Raw genomic sequence first — 15,810 nt, 5'->3', positions numbered from 1 at the left:
CTTAATAAAGGCACACCTGAATTTAATGCACTTCATCACCATCATGCAGGGAGGGGGACAAGCAATGCTGGCCTGCAAGCTGACCAACAGCAGGTAGTTCTTTCAAAAGGATATCCATTTAACTAAGATGTCCCCACATCTGCTAGGGAAAGATAAGTGTTGCAATCTGTTTTTACATGTGCAGTTTCAAATTCACATTATCTGAACAAATGCCATATTTTAATAGTTTCTGCACCATCATTACTTTTAAATTTGGTGTCAGCTTCTTCCTCTTAAAGATAAGTATTACTAAGAACTGTGACTTTAAAGCATTTTCCCTTTCAAAAGTATCCGGATAAATTAAAATATTTTACACTAGTTTGATTTCTCACTTTCACGCCACCCAGAACGTTTTACATAGCCTGGAGGCAAAAATTCCAGCTGCACAAGAATATGTATTTGTTTCAAACTATGACTTTATAAAATTAACACCAAGCATCTTCCACAAAGTGTCCTGATGGAACCAAGAGCTGCCTGACCAACATGTTGGTTTTAAGAGTGAATCACTCCTTAAGAGGTAGGGAGGATCATTCTCTGTAAGTAGCCTGACATCAGAATATAATTGTTCCAAAACCTGAACCCTGTTACCTGCAGGAAGAGAATAAAGAATATATCCTTTGCTTGTGCCACCCAGTGTATCTACTTCTGCCTTTCTATGAAGGAAGACTGATAAAAAGCGTTATGGCTCCATGGCCAGGTGCACTACTGGCAGGAAATGGTTTTCTTAATTCATGCATTGATATATTTAACCATCTACTTTCTGAAGAATGTCTTGCCCCTACATTAATTACAATTACTTTAACCGTGAGTCTTCTTATGACAGGCTTCAAGCAAGTTGTCATTGCACATTCATTCCCTCTATATGGGAAGAATGTACTGTTCTTTTTTTTAAAAAAGAATACCACACATTAAACCATGTTTGGCAAACACTAGCCTTGTTCTGCTGGTATACAGATATTATACAGAGAACGACTGAGTTCCTATACTTGTGGGAAGCAGCCTTTGCTTGCTGCCTCATTTTTTTTAAAAAAAAGTACAGTGGTGCCCCGCTAGACGAAAATAATTCGTTCTACAAGTGTCTTCGTAGAGTGAATTTTTCGTCTACCGAAGCGGCAATGCAGCGCGGAGGTTTTCGCGCCCCAAAAAAAAGTTTTTCCGTCTTATGAGGCAGCCCCATTGACTTTTTCATCTTGCGGGGCAGCCTTCCGCTAGCAAATGCCGTTCGTCTAGTGAGTTTTCATCTAGTGAGGCATTCGTCTAGCGGGGCACCACTGTATTGTTAACCCATAGATGCTTAGTCTTGCCGGGTCTTCAGTTGCATGAGCAAGCACACACATAACAAAAAACTGGATGTCAACTTCAGAATGAAACAATATTCTGGATTAAGCCTTTGGGGAAAAGAGAGATTCTCTAAAATTGCCACCCAGAATAGCTAAGTAATTCTGCCAATTAAAATACCTTCTCTGTGAAAAACAAGAAAAGAAGCTTTCATATTGCCGAGTGATTTATATAAATAAATAGGTTTTGGAACAGTAGGCTGTTTGGCCCAAAATGATTTTGCACTGCTGAGCTAATAGAACACAGTTGATGAATAAATCTTGCCTGGTTGTAAAATACAGAATTAACAATTCAGAATTAACCTTTCATTTGATGTTTAAAATATTACTTCTAGATGGAAAAACTGGTCTATTTTTTAATGCCTTTGACTAAAGCTATTAAAGATAAGGGTTTAACTAGAGGTGTATATTTTTATCTCTTTGGTTGGGTTAATTTCTCCCCATTCTCATATGAAGCTGAATCCCCCCCGAGTCCATTACAACTACTGCTTTACACTGCTGAATTCTGCCAACAATCTGCTCGACATTTTAGCAGATGTTTCTGCATTTAAGGCCTTTGGGGTCTTTATTGGGTCCATTTCCTTTTCAACCTAAAAAGGGTATAGGTTTATTGCGATGACGCCGACATTATCAGATGAGTGCGTGTTTCTTTTCATTTTGGCCCTAATCCAGAGTTATGCATGCATGCTGTTGTGAAGATCTCTCTCCTCCTGAAGAGATTAAGGGTTCTTGGGTTGAATAAATTCCTTTTATGCTTTCCTTAAGAAAGGGATGATGACTCTGCACTTACCTCAGTAACATCCATGACCTTGATAGCTGCAAGTTGGCCTGTCTTGACATGTCGACCCTAAGAAAAGAAGAAGCATTAGCCATTCCATTCATGCGTGAAGTAAAAGACCATAGAAAAGTTATTCCATTTCCCACAGCATTGCTTTCCCATTAACTCCTCCATTTAATAATAATAATAATAATAATAATAATAATAATAATACCCCACCCATCTAGCTGGGCCACTCTGGGTGGTTTACAGCATATAAAAAAAATTGTAAAACACCAGACATTAAAAATATCCCAATACAGGGCTGCCTTCAGATGTCTTCTAAAAGCCAAATTGTTGGAAATAGACATCTGATGGGAGGGTGTTCCACAGGCGGGTGCCACTACTGAGAAGGCCCTCTGCCTGGTTCCCTGTAACCTCACATCTCGCAGTGAGGGAACCACCAGAAGGCCCTCGGAGCTGGACCACAGTATAAAAATGTGCACACAACAAAAAGCAGCATCTTATAACTATTTGTTTGCAATGCTAAATGCACGTCCAGCTGTTTTGGATGTCTGAATCTGTGGCGTGTGTGTACAGCAAAGTTTGGATACCTGTATTTTCATATAATGTGTGTTTGGATAGTGGGACCTGCATGCATAACTCCCTTTGTTAAACTCTTACTTTGTAAAGGTCTGATGATTAGATACAAATAAACAAATCCGAATCTACCCTTGGCAACCCGAGAAATTTCAGTGATTCATGTGTGGTGTGTCACACACATATGTAATGCACCACAAACACACCCACACAACCCTCCCCTTCCAATGCAATTGCAGTGTAACAAGACCAGCTTACAACAATAAAATCCAACAGTAGTAGGATGAAAATGAAGATAGGCTCAGCAGATAAAATCGTTTTACAGATGAAGGATTGTTGCATAAAAATAAAAAAGTTTCACAATGAGAGGTATCTCAAAGGTATCCGTGCATCTCACAGGTAAAGATGTTCCACATGACCAGTGAGAAAATTCTTTGTCATCAGATCCAATCATTCCTGAGACATATGGCCTTCCCAATAGATCTTAGTGAGCAGGTGAACTTGTATGGAAGTCCATTAGATATCACCATCATGAACCTCACAGCATTAAGATACAGTGGTACCCCGCTAGACGAATGCCTCGCAAGACGAAAAACTCGCTAGACGAAGGCATTCGTCTAGCGGAAGGCTGCCCCGCAAGACGAAAAAGTCTATGGGGCTGCCTCGCAAGACGAAAAATTTTCGTCTTTTTTTTTTTCGTTTTGCGGAGCGCGGCTGTCATTGCCGCTCCGCAAGACGAAAAACCCGCTAGACGAAAATTTTCGCAGAACGAATTATTTTCGTCTAGCGGGGCACCACTGTATACAGATATACTGATCTGATCAAAAATGTGTTTAAAATATGCAAAAGCCTTTTTTTCCCCCAGAACACAAATGGCAATGGGAGAGTTCACATACAGCTCTTTACCTCTCATCAGATGGCAATGTAAGGTAGGATCGTATTTCAGCTGTGAATTATCAAGTAAGCTATCCGGCCATGTGATACTGAGTTATGTACATGCATGTCAGAATTAACCTCAGCTGGTAACGTTCTAAAGCTAGACGACAGAAAAAGGAAACGGGAATAGGAAGGGATTTGAAAAGACAGGAGTCTGCCCACCCATGTTCTAGAACCAAGCAAACAAGACCTATATTAAAAATTGCACTAAGAGATTACTAGAGACTGAAGTTCTCAGCCTTCAGTGAGACCTCCTCTGATCCTGCTGACCTCAGATTCCGCATCCTAAAAAGTAAACAATGTTCTTGGAAGCTATGCAATTTGGACCACAAAGCCTATGTTTAACATCATGCAGGTCAAATTTGGCCTACCAGACCAACGTGGGGAAGCCACACCCACCCACCCACTCCACATATGAAGACATCTTCGGCTGATGGGAAGTTGCTCAAAGAGGGAGATGTGGTTTCCTTTCCATGGAAACTGCTTGTTTCTACCAGCACTGCTCTTTGATGTCGTTCCACACGGAACCTCTCAACCTGAAATGTCCTGCAAGGTTGAAAGGACTGGTGCCAGGAGAGGGTTTGCAAACTTCCCTGCACTCTGCCTGCCACTGCCGCAATGTTATATCTACAACCATGAGGAATAGCACCAGTAGCTAATGCCCAACAGTTAAGGAGCTATTGCCTTCACGCCCTGCTTGAAAGGCTTACCAGAAGCATCTGGTTGGCCAATGAGAGAAATGTCTGATCCAGAAGGGTGATGTTCTTTTAATGGTGCAAGTGTGTGTGTGTGTGTGTGTGTGTGTGTGTGTAAAAGCCTCATTTCAGACTTTAGAATGGTAGCTATGGGCTACAGAATGAATTGCTTTCAAGGGCTGTGGAACCTTCAAGCAGTGAATCAAACTTGCCCTTGATGATAGATGATCTGCTCTTGCCACCATATCAACACACTTTCAATACATCAGTAAAACTCTTCTCATTCTCTTTAAGTGGGGGGGGGGAGGACTTGATAAAGCAAATCCAAGCACTGTAACCTTTGCTCACAGAGTAATTTAGTTCTATAATCACTCCAGAGCTCCCCTTCATCTCGTTACAGGAAATAAAGCAACAGTCTCTATAAAACGAAGAGTGATTAATGCTCCTCCCACAATCTTACGAGTTGAAAGGGGGGTGCACCGAAGGAGCGCGAGAGAGAGAAATGCAGAATTAAAGAAAAGATTAAATGAAGAGCACAAAGCGTAGTCAGGCAAGCAAAAGGCCTACTTAGAAAGGAACTACGGTACTTGTTCCTTTCATTATTTACTTGCACTGTCCATTCTGCAAACATTCCCCATTTAAATGCATCATTTGTGCTTTTAAAATAAATAAATATGCATACATGCAGAGGGAGAAGAAACAGAAACACCTTGGAAAAAGCAAAGACCAAACTAAGTATTTAATGATAGGAATCAGTTCACAGCATTTGCACAAGATATAGCTTTCCTCATATTCACGCCCTTTTCGAAGATTAGAATCTGCAATCGTTCTTCCTTGTGAAGAACAGAGTCGTGACCCAGCAGCTTCAAAAGATTCCTGCTGCTCCCAAACTCAAGTGTTTTCTACAAAGCAGCGAAGTACACTAAAACTAATAATTCATTCTACTGCTCCTAAGGATAGGATGTGAAGAGAGTTTGGATTTACTAGCCCCCAGGCCCTTGGGGAGAATTATGTCAAGCTGTGGGATGGGAAAAGAAGACTGTGGGAAGTGCAGAATTCCCACTGTCCCAGGCCAAAGATAGCACTCAAAACCTTATTTTAAAGGCAATTCCAATTTATGGTACACCATAAATGTATGCAATACTTTAAAATCTTGGGACTTGGGCAAAAAACTGATCATTTGGGGAGCTTATACAGTGTCAACACAGAACAGGCACTGAAACGTTTCGGTTACAGTATCTTTAAAGCATACAGGACTCCCAACTTATTCTCCTGTCAAACAAGCAATTTGCACAAGAGGTTTTTTGTTTGTCTGTTTTGCAAGAGACAGCTTATCAGGAAAGTGACTGCTGCATCTTTTGTTTTTGTTTTCAACACATGCTCTTAGACTTGCATTTGTGGAAGTTCACAAGAATTGCTGCAGAAGTTCCTCCTGTTGCTTGCATTTCTATCTGTCTCTTTATCTGAGCTAGGTAACTTCTGGCTCTCCAGATAATGAAGAACCATAACTCCCATCATTCCTGACCATGGGCGATGCTAGCGGATTGGGAGATGTAGACCAACAACCTATGGAGGTCCACAGGATCCCCACTACTAAACTATATACCGGGACTGTGTATAATGAACGCACATAGTAATTACAGTACAGCCATACCTCGGAAGTCGAACAGAATCCGCTCCGGAAGTCCTTTCGACTTCCAAAATGTTCGGGAACCAAGGTGCAGCTTCCGATTGGCTGCAGGAAGGTCCTGCAGCCAATCGGAGCCGCGGAAGCAGAGACAGACGTTCGCAAACAGGAAGAATCACTTCCAGGGTTGTGGCATTCGGGAGCCAAAACGTTTCGTCTCGCAAGGCGTTTGACTTCCGAGGTATGGCTGTATTTCCTGTTACTTCAATTAATTATTTCCAGAAGATCTCGAGCTCTGTAAATACTTGTATCTGGACCTGAATAAGCTGTGCAAATCAAACAGAATTATGTGAAGATCTTTGCTTTCCTTGGCACAGAGTCAGAATAGGCCCAAAAAACCTGCTTCACTGTTCCTTTGGGAAAGATGCTTTAAAACCAACAGCCACAGACAACGAACCAGGAAGCTCAACATAAAACTGATGCTTAGAAGAAGGCAGAAATTTCTTTCAGAGATTGAGGCCCAATTGTACCACAGAGTAGATACTATTCAGTTCCAATCCTAACAGGATTTAAAAACAAACAAACAAAAAAACTAGGAGCACTTGGCAGCTAGGTTAGGGAAAGAGAAGGCACTAGTAACCCATGGGTGCTGCATTGACCAAGTGAATGGTGAATGAGGAACATCCAAGCACTCAAACAAAGTCTTATAACTGGATCTCACTGCGTTGCTTCTATAAAGCAATGGCCAGAATTAAATTTTTCCATGATGCTACTTGCTCAAGTAGATTCTGTTATGTGGAATTCTACAAGCCTTAGGCAAAATGCAAGTTGTGTGTTACTAACATTACTAGGGATACTAAATTAAGAAAGCAACTTGCCTCCGGGCAAATTACTGCATTATACAAGATTGCTGTCATCGCTGGGCTCCTCTCTGACGCTCTCCCCAACATGCATGGTCTGTATTAGCTGCATCTTTCATCACCCGAGTAAACCTTCCCATCATCCATACTGTGAAGAAGCGAGTAAGGACAGTGAATCATGTGGACATAGAGTAAGCTGAGACATACAGACTATGCTCCCATACTAGCTTTCCTACCCTGTGCTTATACTACTCTGTGCTCCCTCATCTATTCCTGAGAATCCAGGTGCATTCTCCTTTTTTTGAGGTGTGTCATTCCATCCACCCCAAATTGGTTCACAGTAATTTTTAGATAATTTTAGATAATTTCAATTTCTATTATAATAACCAGTTGCCTATTCCTGCATTGCAGGGTATTGGACTCGATGTTCTAATTCTACAATTTCTATTATTTGAATTGCTGAATCAGTGGTGCTGGAGGGGACTCTTGAGAGTCCCACGGACTGCAAAAAGATCAAATTTATCCATCCTTAAAGAAATCAGCCCTGAGTGCTCACTGGAAGTACAGATCCTGAAGTTGAGGCTCCAGTACTTTGGCCACCTCATGAGAAGAGAAGACACCCTAGAAAAGACCCTGATGTTGGGAAAGATGGAGGGCACAAGGAGAAGGGGACGACAGAGGATGAGATGGTTGGACAGTGTTCTCGAAGCGACTAGCATGAGTTTGGCCAAACTGAGGGAGGCAGTCCATGGGGTCACAAAGAGTCGGACACGACTGAACGACTCAACAACAACAACAACAACAACAACAACAACAACAACACTGTGGCTGAAGATCCACATACTGGAATCAAAATGTAGCGATTCCAAAATGGGCTACATATTGTGAAATTATATCGTGGTAATATAGCATTAGCTCACGCACGCACGCACGCACGCACACACACACACACACACAGGCCACTTGTTCAATTGTCTGTTGATGGGAAGCATCCAGAGATATGCAGAAAGTAGTCTCAGAACAGCCCAAACTTTACACCAAACTTCACACTTCAAAAAGCACACCACAGGCTACAAATAATCCACAAGTCACTGTTAAAGAATCAAGGTCAAAACTGTTATATTGAGAAGTTTGTGCTTTGGCACATTTAGCACACAAAAGCACTGGGTGGTTTTAAAAAATATGTATATTCCAAAAGACACGCAAGATCAATAGAAGATCAATCTTGTGTTTTATGTGCAATGCAAACAAAGGAAAACACTTTCATCCAACAAGTAACTGAAGCTAAGGCAGAAAAATATACATGGCCAAACAGCTGTACTTTAAATTTGGGGGACACTTGTCATGTGGATAAGCTTCTTTAAAAAAAAACAAAAAACCAATTTCTGTTGTTGACAGAATCGACTCATGAAAAAGTTAGCAGTAAATAAATCCAGAAACCAAGACTGTGGGACCTTAGTGAGAGAAGGTTCTGTTTCTGCTTCCTGAGGATGGGCTACCTTAACTGTTTTGTGTCTATCATGTTTTATCTTTTCCTCTTATTCTGCTTCAAGTTGGATGTGGGCTAGATATATTATCGCCAGGTGTCTTTATTGTGAAGGAATTCTTTAATGTGGGTATAATATTACATTATTAGTGTTTGATACTGTTAACAAGATTATTGGTGTGTTTTATGCTCTTTTAAACTTATGATATATACCGGTATTTCAATTAACTACAACTGTTGATTTCATAGAGTTGTAGAATTGGAAGGGACCACGAGGGTCCTCTAGTCCAACCCCCTGCAATGCAGGAATCTTTTACTATTATTGTATTGTAATATAATACTAATGGTCGTTTCTATTCAAACTCCCATTGTTCTAGGCGCATTTTGCGACAGGGGATTTCATTAGCGTGAGCAGTTTCTGAGCTGTGGGCACAGTAGTGCACCTAAGATTTCAGATTAAAATTGAAGAGTGGAAGGAAAGGAGGACCTTTTTCTGCCTCCCCACTTCCAGCTACTCTCTGAAGACTGGAGAAGACAGTGGACTTAATTCGTCCCGGGGGTCCGTACTTACCCTGAAAAGTCCGTATCTAGAGGTATACACTTCCAGGTTTGCCGTGTTCGTAACTCGAAATTACATTACCCAAAGGTAACGTAACCTGAGGTAGCACTGTATTAGGGGGGTGGGCAGGGGAAGGACTAGACCATGTGAAAAATGAACTTAATATTTTCACTGCAGTTCATTCATTTTCATCTTTGTATTCTTGCAGTAAAAAAGCATGTCTAGACATTCTGTTGCTGCACCCATAACCTTGGTTTAAGGTTCCAGTTACAGGTGGGTAGCCGTGTTGGTGTGCCATAGTCAAAACAAAATAAAATAAAAAATTCTTTCCAGTACCACCTTAGAGACCAACTAAGTTTGTTCTTGGTATGAGCTTTCGTGTGCATGCACACTTCTTCAGATACACTGAAACGGAAGTCACCAGACCCTTAAATATAGTGAGGGAGTGGGGAGAGGTATTACTCAGAAGGGTGGTGGGAATGGGTGATCAGCTGATAGATGTGGAAAACCTGTTGAAGACTCTTAAGGGCTGCAATTAGTCTTGCAGGGAAAGGCAAGGGGTGAGATGGCTAAAGATAGCTTTGACATGTATAATGAGATAAGAATCCAATGTCTTTGTTCAGACCAGGTTTCTCCATGGTTTTAAGTTTGGTGATTAGTTGCAATTGGTTTAAGGTGTCATTTACGGTTGGACCGCTTCCAATTCTACTCTTGGGACCGCTTCCAATTCTACAATTCTATGATTCTTTTCTTATGATTTATGGTTATTTACCTGCATGCATGTGTGCGACAGGCCAAGTTATTTATTCACCAGAGGGAGAGAGGAGAGAGAGACTCTAGAATGCAAAAGTGTCAAGTATTATTATCCCAGCACATCACATCTGAAGTAACTTACAAAGGAATACCTCTGTGATGGGAAGTTTATTCTGAGGCTAAACATTAGCTTTGTCTTTGACTGTAGAGAAACAGAACTCTTAACAGTGATGCTAAAGGCTTCTACACCCCTCTCTTTACCAATTTACACCCCTGCTTGTCTTCCTATCCTCACCAGTCTAGTTGGGCCTCACAGAGGAGCAGCTGGAAGGCAAACACCCACAATTGCTGGCCTTAAGACACTAGGAAGCCCCTAACATTTTCCCTTGCCTATTCAAAGCCTCTGCAAACAAGCCTCAAGAAAATGCAGAACTGCCAGTTTTCCTTGCTAAAAAAATCATTCCAAGGCTCTGTGCATTCAGGAACACTAGGCTGTTCAGAGAAAAGCTGTATTCCCTGGATGAAAGCCTGTGCCAGAGTTCTACAGAATCGGGAAAAGGGGGTCTTTTTTTTTCTTTACCCAGTGAAAGCACGAGCAAAGTGCGCATGCACACCAGGAGACCTCAAATATCCTACTGTTGTTATGAGGCAGGAGTCATCGCTGCTGCCAGACAGAGATTGGACGATGCAACAGCATTCTAATGAGACCATGCACACAGTCCAGCAAAAAGAAAGAAACCCAGCTCATGTGACCCACAGAGGTCTGTGAACGATCCCACTGAATGCACAGGCAGTGAAAGCTAGCCATTGCTGACTTGCAAGGAACAAGCAGCGAAATCGCACATCTGGGGGTCTGGAAGATAACAACTGTATGTATTCTTGGCTAAATCCATTCAAAGCCCTCAAGCAGCTGCTTCTTACACACCACTCCCATAGGAAGACCGTGTGAGTGTCACAACCAAATACAGATACAATCAATCAGAATGAAAACAAGGATACATAAATTCAGAGACACCAGTCAAGCTTTTCATCAAAAGGAAGAGATTGTGGAGGAGGGAAAGAAAATGAAACTAATTTCTGGACAGTCAGCATTCCTGATTTGCCTCTTTCTTGCATGCTGCTTTTGTGCTTTAGTAAAGTTGGGGATTTGGGGAGGGGGGGCTGTCTTACTGAACCCTCCCCTAAACAGGCATCAGTTAGTTAGACTCACTGCTTCTGCCCCTTGAAAAGTTATCATAAATTAACAATGCCCATGGTGTATAAAGTTCTTGAAAGATGCCTAAAATGCCATTAAAAATAAAGGAGGAAGGGCTGCACTGTGTTTTCACAGGGACAGGGGAAAGCACTGTATGTTTCTACACACATATGAATCTCCAGATTTGGTATTGGTTAATCCAGATATGAATGTGCTTCCTAAACTGCTACTAACCAAAGTAAGGATTAAATTTATGGCAAACTTATGTAGCAATTTTCCTCTGAAATAATATGAAGGATAATAAAAACAAGCAATGGGTGAGGAACAGGCTCCATTTAAAAAAAAAAAATCACTGGCTCATTGGGAGTGTAAGTGGGGATCTCCTCCATTGTGTCTATGTCGTACAATAATTTATTCTCTAGTTGTAGTCACATGAATGGAGAAACATTCCCAAGGCAAAACAAAAGGCCTTTTCTAGGAAGTCTACAAGGAGGCCTTTAAGAATTTAAGAACATACAAAGTATCGCTCCATTTAGTCTTGAAACTGTGGCATCAAATTTTAAGAGAGATCTGTCATGCAACAAAGTTACCACTTCCAATTAAACAGCATTTTATGCCTCAAATAACCCTGATTGGGAGTAAAAACGTCAACCCTACATCTAAACCTATGTAATGTCGCATTTTCCAACACTAAGTCGTTGTTTTTCTGTATATAGCTGAGAATCAGCTACTGTTCCATTGTGCCTCGGGGGAAAGTTCAGTACCAGTTCAAAGTCTGTGTACAGAAATTTCAGTAATATTGGCAATATACCTACTTTATACCTCTTGTGTCACAGAAACAATTTTTTATGAAATGTTGCTTGATTAGCACAATGAATTCAAAAGGTGGGAGCATCATGCCACCATGTTATGCAGGGGTCGGCAAACTAAGTCCCGCAGGCCGGATCAGGCCCCAAATTGCCTCCAGGATCTGGCCCGCGGACTGTCTGTGGATTGACGTGGGGATTCTGTTAGTTCGGGCTGCACCATTTTTTTTTCTGCGTCATTCCATTTCCCCCCCCACACACACACACACACCGCGGCGGCGCCTCCGCCCTCCCTCCTCCTGGCTTCTCCCCACCCTGCCTAGAGGAGGAGGGGGGCTGGGCTGAGCTGGCTGAGTGCCATTTTAAGCAGCCCCTCTCCGGAGCCAGCCCTTTCACGCTGCTCATCTTCCCTCCGCCACCGCCGCCCTGGTGCTCCTATGGGCCAGAGAGCCGAGGAGCTCACTCTGCCTACCCACGAGAATCAGTGGCGGCGGTGGTGGTGGCAGCAGACCCAGGGAAGGTAAGCACAGTGGCTGGGGGTGGGGAGGACTACTTGCCCCCCTCGCCGCTGCTTCTCCGGCCCGCCACAAGGTCTGAGGGACAGTGGACCAGCCCACGGCTAAAAAAAAATTTGCCGACCCCAGATATGTGACCGTACACAGCAAAATTTATATATACAATATAATCCAATTCAAATCATCCTAACCCTTACAACCAGCATTTGAAATTCACCAGGCACCAAATGCGTTTTGCACCTGGGTATTGACCACTTGCGACCAAGTGAAGATGCCTAGGTGCCTGACATCTCCACCATCTGGAGTTGCATGCCTGCAAATCCTTGGATTTTGACCGTTTCACACATCTTAGCAACACATCCTTTAGAATTATATCAGTTACATAGGAGCCAACTCCTAACGGCCGTGGAGGTTTTGCCCCACCCCAATAAAATACCTGAGGGGGCTCCCCCCAGCCCCGTTGATGGGCATTGCCATTCAAATGGTGTGCGTGCACCTTGTCATATGATTATGTGGGGCATGGCTTACTTGCTCCCCCCCCATATTTTATTCAAGTTGGCACCACCCCTTGTTATATTTTATCTGCACCAGAATGAATTTCGGGAACCAAAAAATCATATTTAAAAATATGAGTTTTGAGCCGTCTGGCCACAAAATGGCAACTAGGCATCCATTTTGGCAGCTGTAACCCTGGTTTAAGGAGCCTTTTGGCTCCTACTTTATGTGTCTGAGTTTCTAACATTGCTTACAACTATTCGTTGGAAAGATAGTCCTGAAACTTGGAATAAAACATTTTAAGAAATAAAAATGGGACCTGAAACTTTTACGAAAATAATAGTGCCAACTGATTTAGAAGTTAGAGGGAAGTGAAAGGAGAAAGTGTAAAAGACTTGACCTTCTCCCCACATCTAAAGCCCCCTCCAAGATGTGTGCATGTTCCTGATGTTGTGAGAGATGCTGGAGCCACAGTTCTTTTGCCAGGGTGTGCAAAGCGAAGGCACACTTACGTTCATGCTTCCTCTCTCAACCTTCTCCAAAACATATAAACATGGTGCTAAATATCACACCAGGAACACTGTGCTTGAGAGAATTTAAGCAAACTTTTAACTACCACTGAAAGCCATGGATCTTAGCTACACAATTCCATGGGATCTCCATGTGCTTAGCTCCTCTATAGCCACAGATGATACTTTGGGCTGCAGTCAGTCCCTCTCAAGCCAGGCAACATATTCAAACAATAACCTTGTGCTTCTTTTTCTACACAGCAGGTGCCATGGCTCATTAAATTCACAAGATCATAATTTCAATAGCACAGTCATTTCCAGGGGGAAAATACCTAATTTCTGGGCAAATGGCAGATTGTACCATTTTGTCACAAATAAAGTTAAGGGTGTGTATGTATCAAGTTCAAGAAATCAGATTCATATACGCACTCTGTCAGTAGAAACTGCTTGGAAGCAACTTCATGGCCACAGTGTTTTTAGCCACACAATAGTCTCTAAATCATGTGCTTGAAGCTGCCAAAGGCACGTAGGGATCCATTTAAGAAAAGATCATGTGGAGCTACATGCACATTGTCAGCTGTTTAAGTCCAGTTGCTCACTCTCAAACATGTTCATAACAAAGTGGTTTTTTAATGGCTTTTACAGGTGAAAGGCACATTTGAAGGGGGAAACCTCCAGATAACTTCAAAATGATGTAAATTAGGAGGCAGATAATTTTATATCAAATGTACACACTTGTCAAAACAGGCAAGTAATTGTACTTTTGCTGCTCATCTGGAAAGATGGAAAAGGCGTCATTCTTAAGGTAACCAATATATAAGCAAAACACAAACGAAAACACCTATCCCACCTAAACTGGAAGCCAATCAAGTAGAGCTGCATTAAAGCAAGCTGCAACTTTTTATTGCTGGGGGGGGGGGGACGGGACGGTTTGCAAGCCCGCCTATACAACATGACTAATGAGAATTAAGATTTGTCTCTAGGTCGACCAAGGAAAACACCTTTCTGTAAATACAAGGCTTGTTTGTGTGTTCTCTCACACACATGTGTGATTAACTTGAAAGTACAGTGGTACCTCGGGTTACGAACTCCGCTAAGCCAGAAGTAGTACCTTGGGTTGTGAACTTTGCCCCAGGATGAGAATGGAAATCGTGCGCCGGCAGCGCAGTGACAGAGGGAGGCCCCATTAGCGAAACCACGCCTCAGGTTAAGAACGGTTTCGGGTTAAGAACAGACCTCCAGAACGAATTAAGTTCATATCCCAAGGTACCACTGTACATGGGGAAAGCAGGTCTGAATGTAGTTTAAAGAACTATAATATTCTTCTGGCCATGTAAGAGGATTTAATTCCCATCCTTCTTTCTTTCTTTTAAAAAGGTCTTCCTAGTGGCTAAATCAACAAGAATTCAAATCACAGATACAAAGAAACAACCTCCAAATATATTATTTACTTATTATTAACTTAAAGGTAAAGGTAAAGGTACCCCTGACCGTTAGGTCCAGTCACGGATGACTCTGGGGTTGCAGTGCTCATCTCACTCTATAGGCTGAGGGAGCCGGCATTTGTCCACAGACAGCTTCCAGGTCATATGGCCAGCATGACTAAGCCGCTTCTGGCGAACCAGAGCAGCACACGGAAACGCTGTTTACCTTCCCGCCAGAGCGATACCTATTTATCTACTTCCACTTTTGCTAGGTGGGCAGGAGCAGGGACCGAACAATGGGAGCACACCCTGCCGCGGGGATTCAAACCGCCGACCTTCTGATTGGCAAGCTCTGTGGTTTAGATCACAGCGCCATCTGTGTCCCATAGCGCCACCTGCAATCTTGGCAATTAAGCAGTATACCTGTATTATTAACTTATATACTGCTTAATTGCCAAGATCGCTTATAAGCAGTTGACAAGAATATAAAATAGGCAACAGAACAATTTCATTGACACATCAAAATAAGCTCTCACAATTAAAATATACAATAAAAGAAGCCCAATTAAAACACACAGCAATTACATCTTCTGTTTGCTTGGCTCCAGCTAACATCCTGGCAACAGTGTTATCTTGGTTTATCTGCAAGGCTACTATATAGTACAGAGCGGATATAGAACTGTGACTAATCAGACAGTATAATTTAAAAGTCATCTAGAGTTACTAGCAACAAGTAACTGAAGATATTAAGTTCAGACTGCGGCTAGACAATGCTCCCTGAATTATAACATACAGCCCGAGACACATATGTAGTCCCTACTTACTAAACAAATTTCCAACTGGAAGCAGAAAATGTTTCAAAACAGACAAAGACACCTTGAGGCAAGCCTCTTCTGAGCTGTGAACCTTGTTGGCATCCGTCTGTCTCAAGGGACAATGGAATGTGCCTCCAGTGAGTGAGGTTGGACTGCTGTGTTAGCAGCACACCAAACTGACCTCCCCGGGGTACAAGCCTGGGAGGTGTGTACAGTATGGAGGTCCTGGGCTGCCCAGACAACAAGACCCCCTTCTCAGCCTTGTTGATATGGTCCAAAGGAAAACAGAACAACACGTTTGGCACCAGCTGAGCTACAGAAGTTGCCAGAAGGTGGCATACAAGGCACCATCAAACCATCTTAGGGACTAAAGTCTGGATTTAGGGTTTAGGCAGCAGTGGG

General features: G+C 42.4%; 1 protein-coding gene across 8 annotated transcripts in view; it reads right to left on the bottom strand.

The window, feature by feature from the left end:
• The window catches only part of MAP4K4 (mitogen-activated protein kinase kinase kinase kinase 4), a 132,319-nt gene that overhangs the window by 65,484 nt on the left and 51,025 nt on the right, over nucleotides 1-15,810 (bottom strand). For all 8 annotated transcript variants that reach the window (XM_033147617.1, XM_033147618.1, XM_033147616.1 and 5 more), the window contains exon 3: nucleotides 2,167-2,223. In XM_033147617.1, the coding sequence (XP_033003508.1) occupies nucleotides 2,167-2,223 (57 nt within the window). The remainder of the gene's footprint in view (nucleotides 1-2,166; nucleotides 2,224-15,810) is intronic.

Source organism: Lacerta agilis, chromosome 4 (genome assembly GCF_009819535.1).
Source record: "Lacerta agilis isolate rLacAgi1 chromosome 4, rLacAgi1.pri, whole genome shotgun sequence".
In the NCBI taxonomy this organism is placed as follows: Eukaryota; Metazoa; Chordata; class Lepidosauria; order Squamata; family Lacertidae; genus Lacerta; species Lacerta agilis.
The sequence above is the reverse complement of the archived record's forward strand: the minus strand, read 5'-3'. Positions and strand labels throughout refer to the sequence as shown.